Source organism: Ovis canadensis, chromosome 19 (genome assembly GCF_042477335.2).
Source record: "Ovis canadensis isolate MfBH-ARS-UI-01 breed Bighorn chromosome 19, ARS-UI_OviCan_v2, whole genome shotgun sequence".
Classification (NCBI taxonomy): Eukaryota; Metazoa; Chordata; class Mammalia; order Artiodactyla; family Bovidae; genus Ovis; species Ovis canadensis.
In genome coordinates this window covers 30,059,261-30,077,183 of record NC_091263.1, presented here as the reverse complement: position 1 = coordinate 30,077,183, position 17,923 = coordinate 30,059,261, and the positions used below count along the sequence as shown (strand labels likewise).

The window sequence follows — 17,923 nt, the reverse complement described above, 5'->3', positions numbered from 1 at the left end:
GATGTGAAGTAAAGGAAGCAGTGTACTAATTTCCCTCACAGGCAATGGGTCTGTGAGTGAACGCTGGGCTTAAATGTCTCTCTCCTTAGTAACTTAACTTGCTGGCAGGGTCCTGCGTTATCTGACCGTTCTTCCCTCCTCATCTCCTGTAAGTTCCTCCTTCACTCTTTTCACAAGATCAGCACGAGTTATTACTGGTCTGACTCTCTCCATTCATTTGGGAATGGGGTTGTGCTTTGGGGATACATTTGTTCTAGATCGCTGTTTGCTATGCACTCATCCTACCTCCAGGAACATTGTTTCCTCACTGAAGCCAGTGAGCTTAGAATGGTATTTTCTGTAAATTCATCCTGAGTGCTACATTATGAATCTAAAACAGTGTTGCCAAGCTTTGGGGAAAAGGAGTTTGACTGAGACTAAAGCATTATTCCAAAGAGTAATACTTGCTTACTCACTGTAGAAAGCTTGGAAAGTGTGAGACAGGGTATAAGGAAAAAGAAATTCTCCATAATGTCTCTACCAGAGGCCATCCACTGGGGTCTGCTGACCCAGTTCTTCCAGGAACAGGACCAGGGCTGTGTACCCCCTCAGATCTCACTGAGCACTGCTGTCCCAGTCCTGGGAGCGGCTCATATCCAACCGCATAGCTGTGTGTGGCTGAGTTTTCATGGTGAGTATTCCAACCGGAATACTGTATTGACACACAGCAAATGAGAGATGCCTTCTCATGAGCTAGGCATCAAAAATGTGTGTCAAAGATGTAAGTGAGTACCATCCTCCACACTCAACATTTTTGTATTTTGGAAAATGTAATTATTTTTCAAACAATATTTTATTTATGTTAATATGCTTTTTATTTTTGAAGTGAGTCAATGAGAAATATTTTTTCAGTTCTGCTTTTTAATTTCTAACACAGTAAATAATGCTAGGTGTAGTAACTTTTAGGAAGAAAAAGTCCTTGATATCATCAGTGGTTTGAAAGAGTTTAGGGCTTTGGAGACCTGAAGGTTTGGAAACTGCTAGAGTAATCCCCACACCTTTTTGGTTTTCAGAGCGTGAATTTTTGTGAAGCCAGTTTGTCCCGTTGTTTCCCCCTGAGATTCAGGTTCAGCAGTTCTGGAGGTGGGCCTCCACTATACCCCATCAGGAGGCTTTGACGGGGCAGTGGGGGAAAAGGGTTGCTCCATGTATAGGGCTGCTTTGTTAGATCACATGACTGACCGGGTGACAGACAGTTTGCAAAGCCTCTTTTTTGCTTAGGTTCTTTTTCGCTTTGTGTTGAATAGGTTATCTGTGATAGATACTGAGACTACTCTGTTCCCTATGAATGGTAGGTCTTTAAAAATAATTTCTAATTGTTTGTTGGTGGCATACAGGAATGCTTATTGGTTTTTATATCTTTTATCCAGAAACTTTGCAGAATTCTATTATTTCCAACTTTTAAAAATTTTATTGGATTTTTGCATGTAGACAGTTATTTCAGCTACAAATAAAAAATGGACATTTTCTTTTTTAATTTTAAATTTATTAATTTTAATTGAATAATTGCTTTACAGTATTGTGTTGGTTTCTGCCGAACAGCAACATGATTCAGTCATAGGCATGCATATGTCCCCTGATATTTTCTTTTTCAATTTTAACTTTATTAAGTGTGGTTGATTCACAGTGTTAATCTCTGCTGTACATCAAAGTAATTCAGTTATTTTGTTGTTGTTTAGTTGCTAAGTTGTGTCTGACTCTTCGAGACTCCGTAATCTGCAGCATGCCAGGCTTCTCTGCCCTTCATTATCTGCCAGAGTTTGCTCAAACGCATGTTTGTTGATTTGGTGATGCCATCCAACCATTTTGTCCTCTTTTATCCCCTTCTCCTCCTGCCCTCATTCTTTCCCAGCATCAAAGTCTTTTCCAACCAGTTAGCTCTTCACATCAAGTGGCCAAAGTATTGAAGTTTTAGCTTTAGCATCAGTCCTTCCAGTCCTTCATATATATATGAAAAGGAATACATATATATACATGGTTTATCTCACGTGGTTTGTTACAGGATATTGAATACATTTACTTGGACTTTGTTGTTTCTTCATCCTATATATAATATTATGGTTTGTGTCTGCTGATTCCAAACTCTTAACCCTCCTCCCTTCACTAATGGCTATTTTCTTTCTTCCTTCAGTCCTTTAACTTTTTATTATTTGACTCACTAATATGTTCAATACAATTTGGACACAAACAGTTATAACAGGAATCTTTATCTTGTTCCTGATTTTTTTTTTCCCCTGACCATTAAGTATTATGTTTGTTCCATGTTTTAGGCAGTAACTTTATCAGTTTAAGAAGTTTTTTCTCTTCCCTATTTGAGAAGAATTTTTATCATGAATAATGTTGAATTTTATAAAGAAAAATTTTTTTTGCTTCTGTTGCAATCATCTTACCTCCTTCAATTTGTATTTTCATAAGTTTCTTAATGGACCACCATGTTTGCATTTAAGTGATTAGCTTCACTTGCTCAGTATTCCACATTGTGATGTTGAATATGCTAATATTCGTTAGGGTTTGTGCCATTTGCTAGCAGTTTTCCTTTCTCAGTCACTGGGATAGAGTCTCCATGTTATTTATTGTGCAAACTCTGTTGCTAACAGAGAGCCTGGCATTCAGCAGGCTCTCAGTTCAATGTTGAATAAAGGACAGCTTCCGGAAAAGAGCGGCTCAGCCCCTGCTGTGTGCTGCCTGTTGCCTTCACCCTGTACTTTCTTTCCTTCTCACGTACTCTGGGTGGGAAACTCTGAGACGTGATGTCTCTCCAGGGGCAGTGTGAGGGGCTGGTGGGGTGGATCCCCTGGAACCTGAAACTTGGTTTTCATACATGTAATAAATTAGATATGTAAAATTACTATGTCACAGATATACCATAGCATTATAAATAATTGCTTTGTTCTTAAAGTTTGTGAATAGGTCCTCAGAATCATCTTAGTAAGTTGTTCTTTTGCTAACTTGCAGCTGTTAAGAGTAGCGTGTATCTTGGTTAGTGTATTTTTTTAACATCTGATTGTTTACTTTGTTAAATTTGCTTTTTTTTTTTTTTTTTGCTTCTGGCTGAAAGATATGTCCCTGGTGTGCTGTACTGACTGAACCAAAAGTACTCAGAAGTGTCAAAGTACTGATAGTGTTACCATGTAACTACTACCACTGCAAAGCCTGTTGTGAGATGGAAATGCAGAATGTGGGGCATGTTGCTCTGTGGGGAAGGGGCTCCCTGGGTTCTGGATGCTAGAAAGGCCAGATGATGTTTATGTGACTTGTGGAGGCTGCCCTGTGGCACATCGGAGAGAAAGTGTCATCGACACATCTCTGCAGAGCCTCAACCTTTTATTTTACGAGCTGAAACAACCCAATTTTGAAAGCCAAGTGTAGGCTATCAGGATTTCTTAAGAATGAATTGTGGTAACAATGGCTTGATTGCTGAGATTTTCACTCTTTCCCAACGCTTGATTTCTTCACTCTTCAGAGAAATAAATCGATGCTATATTGCTGGGTGTATTTAAAAACCACATCTCAATGCTGCAACAGAACATAAGGACATTCTCTCTGGAGCCAAATGCAACCAAAGAGTTGTTTAGAAACTGTTCAGCACTGAATCCCCAGCTGAGTGTCAACCTGCCAGCTCCCAAAACACATGCGGTTGGCATTACTCCTTGGCAAGGCTTGCAGACAGTCGGTGAAACTCACTCAAAATCCCTGGGTTCATTTTTCATCCAAATATCCAGAACATCTGGAAGAAGCACTTTCTGCTATCCCCAGTACTCTGTAATTCCCCAGTAATTTTGTTTGGGTATTTCATATTTTAGTAAAATAAAAAATAGACTGACTAGAAGTAGAATCTGACTTTTACTAAAGCTCTCATCTATTGAATTTGGCATGTGTATCTTGGTGAAAGACTGTGTGAAATACAGTAATAATATTTAAAATTTGAATTTATAATGGTTGTTTCATGTTGCTTTAAAATACTGCAGTGAATGTTTTTCTTAAACTGCCATGTTTGCCTGTGCACTGAACGATCATGAGAGTGAGAAGGTTGGAAGCTGGCTTGGATGGTTCCCTCACCCTGTCACTGCACCATGTCGAGCGCTGCTTGGCCCCTCTGGGGTAACTGTGTGAGCAGCAGGCCTCTGGGTCCTGTGGAGGAGTGGTGATGTTGCTCAGGTGATAAGTCAGAGTCACCAGTGTCCAGGCTTCCCACTTCAATGCAGGTGCCTATTTCCAGTTGTTAAAGATCACTCGCCTCTCGCAAGAATCCCTTAGAAGAAATGGAGTAGCCATCATAGTCAATAGAAGAGTCCGAAATGCAGAACTTGGATGCAATCTCAAAAATGACAGAATGGTGTCTGTTCGTTTCCAAGGCAAACCATTCAATATCACGGTAATCCAAGTCTGTGCCCTGACTAGTAATGCTGAAGAAGCTGAAGTTGAACGGTTCTATGTAGACTTACTGGAGAAGGAAATGGCAACCCACTCCAGTATTCTTGCCTAGAGAATCCCAGGGATGGGGAAGCCTGGTGGGCTGCCATCTATGGGGTCGCACAGAGTTGGACACGACTGAAGCGACTTAGCAGCAGCAGCAGCAGCATGTAGACTCACAAGACCTTTTAGAACTAACACACAAAAAAGATGTCCTTTTCATGATAGGGGACTGGAATGCAAAAGTAGGAAGTCAAGAAACACCTGGAGTAACAGACAAATTTGGCCTTGGAGTATGGAATGAAGCAGGGCAAAGGCTAATCGAGTTTTGACAAGAGAACGCATTGGTCATAGCAAACACCCTCTTCAAACAGCATAAGAGAAGACTGTACACATGGACATCACCAGGTGGCCAATACTGAAATCAGATTGATTATATTCTTTGCAGCCAAAGATGGAGAAGCTCTTTCCAGTCAGCAAAAACAAGACCGGGAGCTGACTGTTGCTCAGATCATGAACGCCTTATTGCCAAATTCAGACTTAAATTGAAGAAAGTGGGGAAAACCACTAGATCATTCAGGTATGACCTAAATCAAATCCCTTATGATTATACAGTGGAAGTGGGAAATAGATTTAAGAGACTAGATCTGATAGACAGAATACCTGATGAACTATGGATGGAGCTTTGTAACATTGTACAGGAGACAGGGATCAAGACCATCCCCAAGAAAAAGAAATGCAAAAAAGCAAAATGACTGTCTGAAGAGACCTTATAAAAATAGCTGTGAAAAGAAGAGAAGCAAAAAACAAAGGAGAAAAGGAAAGATATACCCATTTGAATGCAGAGTTCCAAAGAATAGCAAGGAGAGATAAGAAAGCCTTCCTCAGTGATCAGTGCAAAGAAATAGAGGAAAACAATAGAAGGGGAAAGACTAGAGATCTCTTTAAGAAAATTAGAGATACCAAGGGAACATTTCATTGAAGATGGGCTCAATAAAGGACATAAATGGTATGGACCTAACCGAAGCAGAAGATATTAAGAAGAGGTGGCAAGAATACACAGAAGAACTATACAAAAAAGATCTTCATGACCCGGACCTAGAAACAGACATCCTGGAATGTGAAGTCAAGTGGGCCTTAATAAGCATCACTACAAACAAAGCTAGTGTAGGTGATGGAATTCCAGTTGAGCTATTTCAAATCCTAAAAGATGATGCTGTCAAAGTGTTTCACTCAGTATGCCAGCAAACATGGAAAACTCAGCAGTGGCCACAGGACTGGAAATGGTCAGTTTTCATCTCAATCCCAAAGAAAGACAATGCCAAAGAAATGTTCAAACTACTGCACAATTGCACTCATCTCACACGCTAATAAAGCTCAAAATTCTCCAAGTCAGGCTTTGACAATATGTGAACCATTAATTTCCAGATGTTCAAGCTGGTTTTAGAAAAGGCAGAGGAACCAGAGATCAAATTTCCAACATCTGATGGATCATCAAAAAAGCAAGAGAGTTCCAGAAAAACATCTTCTGCTTTATTGACTATGCCAAAGCCTTTGACTGTGTGGATCACAACAAACTGTGGAAAATTCTGAAAGAGATGGGAATACCAGACCACCTGACCTGCCTCCTGAGAAATCTGTATGCAGGTCAAGTCTGATGTTAAAAAGTTCATTTAACATCTGTGGGGGAGGACCTTTAGCACCCGAAGACTCAGTGAGGTTAAATGGGGAGAATTCTTTTGCGTGGAGTCTTCTAGAGCCAGGCCAGATAATGCTTTCCTTTCGGATGAGACTTTCAAAGATCTGCAGCCACATTCTCCTCCCTTTAGTATGGAAATGCATGCTATTATTTGTTGAAGCTGCTACAGAACTGGGGTGCAGAAGGTGAGACTCAAAATCAAGCTGTTATTCTTGACTAAATGTTTCCATAATTGATACAAGCCTTTGGTTAATTTCCAGAATACTAACAGTGAATTTTGACAAATTTTATAGTTAGTTTCTGTTTGCTTTTATGGAGAGGAAAACTTCTGGATGTTCTTACTTTGCCATTTTCGCTGGCATCACCACCGTCAAGTTTTTAATGGAAGTTCAGGGGCAGAGATTTGCCCCTGATGTGAAGGGACCATCATGTAAGATTTCTAATAGTGATACGGGATCATTTCTTTTTACTTGCTGCTGCTGCTAAGTCGCTTCAGTCATGTCCGACTCTGTGTGACCCCATAGACGGCAGCCCACCAGGCTCCCCCGTCCTTGGGATTCTCCAGGCAAGAATACTGGAGTGGGTCGCCATGTCCTTCTCCAGTGCATGAAAGTGAAAGTGAAGCCGCTCAGTCGTGTCCGACTCTTAGCAACCCTGTGGACTGCAGCCCACCAGGCTCCTCCGCCCATGGGATTTTCCAGGCAGAAGTACTGGAGTGGGGTGCCATTGCCTTCTTTTTACTTGGTCAGGAGCAAATGCTTTAGCTTTGCTGTTGTTTATATTAGGAAAAAAATGTAATATTTCGGTGATTTGATGTGATATGAGCAGCAAAATCATTTTTTATTCTTTATTTCAGGGACTTTAAGATAAAATGGTCTTTGAATTTAAATTCTGTTGTTGAGAAGAAGGAATTGGGAGAAACTCTCAAGATTTTTGTTATTGCTGTTCTTAGAGGCTCCTGCCTTGAACAGTATTGCGAAAGACTGCTCTTATTAAGTGATATTAAAACAATGCCTGTTTTCTTCTTGTTTACATTTTCAGGGCACCTTTGATGATTACTTGGAATTATTCCTGCAGTTCGGTTATGTGAGCCTTTTCTCCTGTGTTTACCCACTGGCAGCTGCCTTCGCTGTGCTAAATAATCTCACTGAAGTTAATTCAGATGCCTTAAAAATGTGCAGAGTCTTCAAACGTCCATTCTCAGAACCCTCAGCCAGTATTGGTGTATGGCAGGTAATTATTTGAGAAAAAATTATTTTAAAAAAAATTAAAAAATGAAGCATTGTGATTTTAAATAAAAGCTCTATGGAGAGTTTTGGAAAAATACTATCCAATAATAGAATCTAATCCATGTTATGGAACTTTCTACTCAACAATAATAGAATATACTTTCTTTTCAAGTGTTTATAGAACTTGCAACAAAATGTACCATCTCCTGGGGCATAAAACAAACTTAAAAATTTTTAAGAATTGACCTTATACATAATGTGCTCTCTGACCGTGGTGGAACCAAATTGAAAATCAGTAACAGAAAGATCTTAGGGAAATCACCAAACACTTAAAAACTAAACAACACATTTGTAAATAATCATGAGTGAAAGAGAAAGTGTGAAGTGTGAGAATTGTCTCTTTTTTCTTATTAGTCTTGTTAAAGGTGTGACAATTATATTGATCTTTTCCAAGGAGCAGCTCTTTGTTTCATTGATCTTCTCTGTTATTTTACTGCTTTCAATTTCATTGATTTGTACTCTTATCTTTATTATTTCCTTCTTTCTGATTCTTTTGTGTTTATTTTCTTCTTGTTTCTAGTTTCTTGAGTAGGAGCTTAGACTATTGATTTGAGATTTTTCCTCTTTTCTTGTATATGCCTTTAGTTCTACAGATTTCTTTGTCAGCACTGCTTTACTTGCATCCCCAAAAGTTTGATATTCTGTGTTTTCACTTTCAATCAGTTCTTTGTATCTTTTGACTACATATCATCGTAAATGAAATAGACCAGTTTCTCCAAAAGTACAAACTACCACAACTCACTCAATGTGAAATAGGTAATTTGAGTATCCTCAGAATTACAAGGAAATTGAATATGCTATTAAAAATTCCCCAAAAAAGAAATATCCTGGCCTAAATGGTTTTGCTGGCAAATTCTAACATTTAAAGGGAAATTAACATCAATTTTACATAATTTGTCCCAGAAAACAAAGGAGGAAGGAATATTTTCCAATTCATTCTATGAATTTAGTGTCAGTATGGTACTAAATCAGGACAGAGTATAAAAGAAGATAACAAACTAATATCTGTTGTGAATAAATACACGGAACAGCTTTCAGTTTCGTTTAGTCATTCAGTCGTGTCCAACTGTTTGCAACCGCATGGAGTGCAGCATGACAGGCTTCCCTGTCCATCACCAACTCCAGGAGCCTACTCAAACTCCTGTCCGTCGCGTCGGTGATGCCATCCAACCATCTCATCCTCTGTTGTCCCCTTCTCTTCCCGCCCTCAATCTTTCCCAGCATCAGGGTGTTTTCTAGTGAGTCAGTTCTTTGCATCAGGTGGCCGAAGTATTGGAGTTTTCAGCTTCAGCATCAGTCCTTCCAGTGAATATTCAAGACTGATTTCCTTTAGGATAGACTGGTTGAATCTCCTTGAAGTCCAAGGGACTCTCAAGAGTCTTCTCCAACACCACAGTTCAGAAGCATCAATTTTCTGTGCTCAGCTTTCTTTATACTCCAATTCTCACATCCATACGTGACTACTGAAAAAACCATAGCTTTGACTAGACAGACCTTTGTTGGCAAAGTAATGTCTCTGCTTTTTAATACGCTATCTAGAGTGATCATAACTTTTCTTCCAAGGAGAAGTGTCTTTTAATTTCATGGCTGCAGTCACTATCTGCAGTGATTTTGGAGCCAAAAAAATAAAGTTTCTCACTGTTTCCATTGTTTCCCCATCTATTTGCCATGAAGTGATGGGACTGGATGCCTTGATCTTAATTTTCTGAATGTTGAGTTTTAAGCCAAGTTTCTCTCTTCTTTCACTTTCATCAAGAGGCTCTTTAGTTCTTCACTTTCTGCCATAAGGGTGGTATCATCTGCATATCTGAGGTTATTGATATTTCTGGCAATTTTGATTCCAGCTTGTGCTTCATCCAGCCCAGCATTTCACATGATGTACTCTGCATATAAGTTAAATAAGCAGGGTGACAATATGCAGCCTTGACGTACTCCTTTCCCAATTTGGAACCAGTCTGTTGTTCCATGCTCAGTTCTAACTGTTGCTTCTTGACCTGCATACAGATTTCTCAGGAGGCAGGTCAAGGTGGTATGGTATTCCTATCTCTTTAAGAACAGCTTAATAATATCTTAACTAATAAGATTTAGCAGTATATGAGGAGAATTATGTACCATGACAAGTGGAGTTTTGTCCAGGGATGCAAGCTCTGGTTCAGTATTCAAAATCAACCAGTGTCGTCTACCATACTAATATTCCAAAGAAGAAAAAAATATCTCAGGATTGTGTCAGTCAGTATATATAAAGCATTTGGCAACATCCAATACCCATTCATTTTTGAAACTCTCAGAAACATAGGAGTAGAAGGATATTGCTTCAACTTGATAAGGAACATCTATTTCAAAAAGCTTAAAGCTAACAACCATACTTGTTAGTGAAAGAGTGAATGCTTTCTAAGATTAGGAACAATGCAAGAATGTCCACTGTCCCTACTCTTATTGAATATTGTTCTAGAGATTCTAACTAGCCTCCTCAGGCCAATTATGTCTCCAGTTTACCCACCCACTGACCACACGTACATGAGGAAGCCCAGTCAAGGTCAGCTAGACCAAAAATATTGCCTAGGTAAGCATAGTCTAAGTTGTCCACCTGCAGAATAATGAACTAAAGAAATGATTATTGTTTTTAAGTTACAGAGTTTGAGATGATTTGTTACACAGCAATATCTAACTAATATAGGAAGACTCAATATCCTAAATGTATTGATTCTCCTTTAAGTTACAAATAAATTAATCTACAAATTAGCTTATAAATGTAGCACTATCCCCATGGAAGTTCTTCTTTTAATTAGATAAACTTACTGTCAAGTTCACAGGGGAAAAGAAATGAAGTAGAATAGCAGGAAAACTCTAAGGAAGGTCAGGGGCACGCCTTCCTACGTATTAAAATGTGTTACATAACCTCAGTTGTTAAAGTAGAGTGGTGCTGCTGCATTATTCAGACAGATCAATGGAACAAAATAGAAAGTCCAGAAATTCAGTATGTGATACAGGTAAAATCTGTTAAATGGAGATTATCATCGACTATCTACTGATAGTATTGGGGTAATTAAATCTCCAAATGAGGGGGTAAGGGAGTTTGTGCTTCAAAAGTTAAGAGGGAAAAAAAGGCAAGACACAGAAGGAGAGAAGATATTCACAACACATACGTCTACCAGAGAACTTGTGTTCAGATTATGTGAAGGACTCCTGCAACTCAGTAATAAGACAATTAAATAAAAACATGGACAAGATTTGAAGAAATGCTTCACCAAAGAATATATGCAAATGATCAATGAACTCAAGGAAAGATTTAGAATTAGCTACTGGAGAAATGCACAAGAAAACCACAGTGAGATCGCACTATATACCTGTTTTAAAATGGAAGACTACAGCTTTCTTATCCATTCATCTGCTGATGGACATCTAGGTTGCTTCCATGTCCTGGCTATTATAAACAGTGCTGCGATGATCATTGGGGTACATGTGTCTCTTTCAATTCTAGTTTCCTCAGTGTGTATGCTTGCAAAACTAAGTTGTAATTTGTAAAAAAAAAATAGTTCAACATATACCTACCATACCCCAGCACCTCTGTTCTTAGAAATCCAGGGGAAAGAACATATCCTTGCAAAGACTTGCAAAGGAGTGTCCATAGTAACTTTATTCAGAATAGTCCAAGACTGGAAATAACCCAATTTGCCAAACAACTCACTAGGTAAATGGGTAAAAAAGTCATGATATATTCATACAATGGATCACTACTCAGCAATAAAAAGAAGAATAAATTACTGATAACATATAATATGGATCAACCTCAAAATCATGTTGAATGAAAGGAGGAGACATAAAAGCATATATACTGTGTGAATCTATATAAAATTCTGAAACAACTAATATATAGCGACCAAAAAATAGATCAAAGTTTGCTTGGTGCCAGGTATAAAGAGAAGGGGTGGACTGCAAAGCACTGTGAGGAATCTTTGGGGGAAAATGGAAATATCCTGTTTGTGATAGTGGTTTCCCAGGTGAGTATAGCTTAATAAAGTATACATCATAAATGAGTATGATTTATTATATGTAAATTATAACTCATGATAAGTGATATTTTAAAATCAAAAAGTTTAGATAGAAATGTATTAAAAATGCAAGAAGCCAGACACTGTCCTGTGCTACCGATGGGAAGGTGAACTGGTCAACCCTGAGTTCAGCTTGGTACTGTCAGAATAACGAACACAGTGGCACCTTTGACTCAACTATTAAAATTTCAGGAATTTATCTTACTTCCACCCTTCTTAAAGGATGTGTTTGCAAGGTTTCTAATTATAGCATTGTTTGTAATAATAACCAAGAAGGAAACGATTAAATAAACCTTGGTACATTCATGCGATAAAATACTTAAGCAGTTGTGACTTCAGGCTTAAGTTGTGACTTAAGAATGATGATCTCTGTGTCCTGACACGAAATAACTTACACAGCATTTTAAGTGACCAAAGCAAGGGACTTGACAATGTGTATTACGCTGAGAGGAGAATAAGAAAGTATTTGTGCAAGTTTGCTTATATTTGTTTGCAAACAAAGTGTCTGGAAAGTTATATAAGAAATTAATAATAGTGGTTATCCTGTGGAAAGAACAGAAACTGACAAGGGGGAGAAAGGGGACAAGGAGACTCTTCCCTGTACACTGGTAACATTTGATTTTTGATTGAATTTATAATAATTAAATAAATAGAAATTTAAAGCTATTTTAAGAGAAGGTAAAGTCCTATGTAGATTTGTTATAAAGAAAACTGTCAAAAAACAAGATTACACAAAGGATTTTTTAAAATACAAGATGGTAGATAATCTTCATGGGACTAGATTTCATTAAGTTGAGATTAGATAATCTTCATGGGACAAGATTTTATTAAGTTGAGCTTCAGTCATGTTTTGCTTCTATATTTCTAGTGGTGATTGCATTTCTTAGAATTAGTAAGTTCTGAAGTAGTGATCACCAAGTGCTGTGCACACAAAAAAGAAAGAACAGTGGTCACAACGTTTCCCCAGTCAACACTCAGTAATGTGTACTGGTCTCCTCATGGGACCCTGGATCACAGAGGTCTTAGTAGGTCTCAGTGGGGCCTGGTATCTGTGTTTTTCTAAAGTTCTACAGGTGATTTGGTAAATGCCACTAGAAAGGAATCATTGTAACTGGTGCCTTGGGTATGGCTGAACCAGATGTGATGTGTGGTCTGTTAAGTAGGACAGTTTTACAAAATGAATTCTATTTAAAGTCATCTTTGTTTTTGAATGTAAAACGTTCCCTCTGATTGCACTACTTTAGTTTCCCTTCAGATATGCATAGAGTCAAGTAACTTTAATAGTGTATTTTTCTTGGATGTGTTCCAAATTCAGGTCCCTGGCCACCTCCAGTTGGAAAGATAGAACATATTGTTTGGGATATTCCAGCCTAAAGTATCTGAAATACCTTCTAACAGTATGTCTTTTTTGACCTAAATAAAATCATGGCATTATAGAGAAAAAGTTTTGCATGTTCTTGGAATGTTTAGAACTAAGGAAAGACTTTGACTTTAAATAATATGAAAAAGAAGGAGGAAATACGGACACAATCATTGTGGTTTTTGGGCTTCCCAGGTGGTAAAGAATCTGCCTGCCAGTGCAGGAGGCATGGGTTTGATCCCTGGGCCAGGAAGATCCCCTGGAGAAGGGAATGGGAACCGTCTTCAGTATTCTTGCCAGGAAAATTTCCACAGGCAGAGGAACCTGGCGTGCTACAGTCGACGGGGTCTCAAGGCGTCGGACACGACTGAGCACACACGCAATTGTGATTTTTCATTTCACATTTTTTTTCTTTCAGTTGGCTTTTGAAACAATGAGTGTTATATCTGTGGTCACCAACTGTGCTCTGATTGGAATGTCACCACAAGTGAATGCACTCTTCTCAGAGTCAAAAACAGACCTTATTTTGATCGTAGTAGCCGTGGAGGTAAGTGAACATTTAAGTCTATTTTAAATAATCTCTACGTCAGATGCCTATGTTTTTCTAAGGCAGTGATGTCTCTGCCTGTCACTGATGGGCAGTTCAGTGACTTGCACTAACTAGTTAGAAGGCAAAGCAGTTCAGGTAATGGGAACACATGAGGATCCAGGCTGTGCATTCCTGGTTGTTGTCTCCATACAAAATAGTCACCATGGTACAAACAGGACTGTTACTGTTCCATCCATTGTGCTGGTGTGTCTAGTGCTGAGGAGATAAATCCTATTTGAAACAGAATTCTGTGGACTTAATATTTTGAGTTTTTTCAGTCAGTTTTAGGGAATCTGTAACTTCTACTTTCTTGAGCGAATAAATCCTAAGAAATACTTTTTGATCATGACTTGCTTAAAGTCTCATTTGCAGCAGGTATGGGATTCATCGTAAAACACTCTAAAACTCCAAGATGTAAAGAATAGGAAGACTCACAATATCACATACAAAGTATAAGTTGGCTGTCTGTGTATTTCTTTGATATTTAACTTGTTTATCATATTTCTGAATACAGATTACTGTACATCTTGAAAATGAAACTCTAATCAATAACAAATCGAAGAATTTGCAGGAATTTTCTTGTTGTGATTATAGTTGTCAAGGATACTGTGATCTTTCATTTTTAGACACTAAAAAAAATAGAATCGTAGTAAAAGTTTGTCAAAGCAGAACTTAGTAGGGTCACAGAGCGGTGATTCAGGACTTAGGGCTAACCCTAAGAAATGAAATTATGAACTTGTACGTTTCTGGGAGTAGAAGAAAGAGATCCTGCTTTGTTCTGTTGGCTCTTTTAGCATGTTTGATAGGAATCTGTGTTCATGATAGAAGTTGTGTGTAGAGTATGCATTTCAGAGAAGGATTTTAGACAGCAGCAAGTAGGAAGAGAAAGAGAATGTTTTGCAGATAAAAGTAAGCCTGTTGTGAATTTTGTTGGCTGAACAGGATTTTGGGGAGCTATTTGCAAGGTGACTTACCACCTGTGGCAGTGAAAGAACAAGACAGAGGTCCCTCAGATGGGATGGCCAAACGACCAGGCTCACAGTGCATCTTCTTGATTTAAGACACGGCCCTTAACTCTGCAGATCTTGGAGGTTGTCTTTGTCAGCACGTCTGGAGCTCATTAGGTGCTTTCAGCTTTGGGGCTGGCTTTCACTTAAAAATCATGAGACTCACAAGGAACTGACCAGAATACTAGGTAGTTAATTTGCCTTAAGGAGACTTTTCCAATGCTTATAACAGTCCATGTTCAAGTAGAAGTGGAGCTGGTTATTAGACGGTTTCTTAGTGAATTTAGTGGCAGAGAAAGAGGAGTGTAATAGTCTTAAGAGTTGCAGAAAACCTAAAAGTCATTCCCTCCCTCTGTCTGAGCCGGGTCTCAGTGTCCCGCATCAGCTTCTAAGCAGTGATAGATGATTTCAGCACTTCCCACTTCTTGATTTTGCCGTCACTTTTTCTAGACTCCTGGCTGGCCCAGTCTTCCTATATATTCCCGTTCATTAGGCCAGTGTTTTCTTTTGTATCCGTGATCTCTTAATCAGATAGCAGGAACTGATCTCTTAATCAATTTTAACAGGAACTTTGTTGTTGTCCTGAGGTTCTAACCCTTATGCCTCCTCTTACCATTTTAGTCTCTTCCTGTAGTATTCAAGCAACTATTTTACTGTCATTATCTAAATTGGTTCTTTAGAGTACAACAGAAATAAAAGCCTCGATTAAAAACTCTTGTGAGGAAAAACCTTGTTTTCTATAGGAAACTTACTATTCTTTAATTGTGACTTTAATTTTTACTTTCTTACATTTTTAAGCCTTTTATTTTGAAATAATTATAATTCAAAGGAAGCTGGAAAGATAGTACAGAGGGCCCATGCACCCTTCACCCAGTTCGTCCCAATGGTTACAACTTACATAACTGTAACATGATTTCAAAACGGAGACCTTGACACTGGTATAGTGTGTGGTTGTCATTTTATAACATGTGTTGATTCATTAAACCCCTACAGTCAAGATATGTGCATTTCCGTCATCACAAAGGTTTCCCTCCTCCTACCCTGTTATAGTCACACTGGTATTCTGGTCCCTCAGCTCACCTCTGTGAGCATCAGTGGTCATGAATCTCTTCTCCATCTCTATAGTTTTCTCATTTTGAGAATGTTATAACATAACATTATGTGTTATGTTATATGAATGGCAACTTATAGTCTGTAAACTTTTCTTTGGTAACTTGTTATTAGTAAATTGTATCTCCCCCAAAAGTCTGTTGAATTCCTGACCCCCAGCACCTCAGAATGTGACCTGATTTGGAAATGGAGTTGCTACAGCTCTAAGTAGTTCCAGTGTGGTCGTATTGGAGTAGAGGAGACCCTTATCCAGTATGACCATTGTCCTGACAAGAAGAGAAGAGCCACAGAAACCCAGGGGAGGGTGCTCTGTGATGAGGGAGACAGAGATGGAAGTGCTTTAGCTCCAGGCCACAGAACCCCAAGGACTGCCGTCAACCGCCAGAACCCAGGCAGCACCAAGGGAGGAGTTTCCCATCCAGGTTTCAGAGGGAGCAGGGCCCCTGAAGCCATGACTTCAGACTCCTAGTCTCCAGACTGTGAGACAATACATTTCTGTTGTTCAAACCACCCGGTTCCTGATACTTTGTCGTGGCAGGCCTGGAAAACTGTGTTGTAACCTTTCTGTTTGGAGAACTTCCTTTAACCAGTGCTAGCACCAAATTCTCTTAGCTTTTCTTTATCTGATCACTTTTTTCCCCCCTCTTTGATTCCTGAAGGATAGTTTCATAAGGTATGGAATTCGTGGATTACAATTCTTTTCTTTCAGCACTTGAAAAATATTCTGGCACTTCCTTCTCCAAGGTTTAGGTGAGGAATCTGTTTTCATTCAGACTGATGGTAGCTACTGTTGCACTTTTCCTCTGGTTGCTTTCAAAGTTTTTTCTTTACTTTTAGTTTCCCCAAATTGAGTTATAATGGGTCTTGGTGTGGATTGATTGATTTGTTTGGGGTTTACTTCACTTCTTAGATCTTTAGGGTTATTCTTTCACCAAATTTGGGAAAATTTCAGACCTTGTTTCTTCAGATACTCTCTCTTCATTCTTTTCTCCATCTGGGATTCTGATGATCTGAATGTTGTTTGTTTGTTTGTTTTTCGTATTTTCCTACAGATTGCTAAGGTTATGTTCAGCTTCTTTTTTTTGGCCTCTTTCCTCTCTGCTGCTCAGTTTGGGTGAATTCTATTCATATTCCTCAAGTTCACTGATTCTTTCCTCTGTCATTCCCACTATATTATTGACCCCATCCACTGAGTTTTTAAAAGTTTCTGTGATTACATTTTTCAGTTCTAAAAGTTCCATTTAGTTCTATGTTGTAATTGTAACATCTGAGTTTTGTTCGTTTTGCTGAGATTTTCCGTTTTTCCATTTGTTCCAAGAGGATTTGTACTTGATTGTTGAAACTTTTTTTTACAATGACTTATATTCACTCAGGCTGCTCTAACAAAATTCTGTAGACTGGCTGGCCTAAATAAGGCATGTATTTCTCACAGCTCTGAAGTCTGGAAGTCCACAATCAAGGTGCTGGCAGATTTGGTGCTTGTAAGGGCCTTCTTGGCTTGTTGAGAGCTGCCTTCTTACTCTCTGGTGTCTTTTTTTTTTTTTTTTTTAAGGTCACTAATCCCATCATGGGGTTGCACCTTCAGGACCTCATCTCAACCCTCCTGTGCACCACTGGCTTCATGAGAACAGAATGATGTCTGCTTTTCTATCTCAGAAAATAGGCTACTCCCTAGATTAGTGACTAAAACACTATAGGGATCCAGTTCAGTGTTTAGATGACTGTTGAATTAATGGAGTTTTTAAAAGGAAGCTGGGAATTTCAGTGTTTATTTAAAAAGGGAAAATGGGTATTTTGGGATAAATTTATTTTCAGTATTAGTTATATATCTATATTTGTTAGTGTATAACATTTTCTGAGTCCTGCCTGTACAACACATCCTTTTCACTCCTTAATTAAATTACACTCGGTACTGAGCATGGCTTCCCAGGTGGCACTAGTGGTAAAGAACCTGCCTGCCAATGCAGGAGATGTAAGAGATGTGGGTTTGATTGGGAAGATCCCCTGGAGGAGGAAGTGGCAACCCACTCCAGTATTCTTGCCTGGGAAATCCCATGGACAGAGGATCCTGGTGGGCTATAGTCCATAGGATCACAAACAGTTGGACACTCTGAGCAGCTAACTCTGCTCTATGTATATTTCACTGAATCTGGTGCTAAGAGAAGACTAAGCCATCTTTTTATTTTTGTCTTTTTGTCTCTTTTCATTGAAATATAGTTGATTTACAGTGTTGTGAAGAATTCTGCTTCTTAATGTAGTCAAGAAGAAATGGATATCTAAAACCACTCTGTGCACACCCACAGATATCTTTAGTTTAGTACATTTACCAGAGATGCAGCTGGGCAGGAGAAGGACATGCTAAGTA

General features: G+C 38.8%; 1 protein-coding gene across 8 annotated transcripts in view; it reads left to right on the top strand.

Moving 5' to 3' along the window:
• The window catches only part of ANO10 (anoctamin 10), a 214,666-nt gene that overhangs the window by 37,583 nt on the left and 159,160 nt on the right, over positions 1-17,923 (top strand). For all 8 annotated transcript variants that reach the window (XM_069560749.1, XM_069560750.1, XM_069560751.1 and 5 more), the window contains exons 10-11: positions 7,193-7,384; positions 13,271-13,399. In XM_069560749.1, the coding sequence (XP_069416850.1) occupies positions 7,193-7,384; positions 13,271-13,399 (321 nt within the window). The remainder of the gene's footprint in view (positions 1-7,192; positions 7,385-13,270; positions 13,400-17,923) is intronic.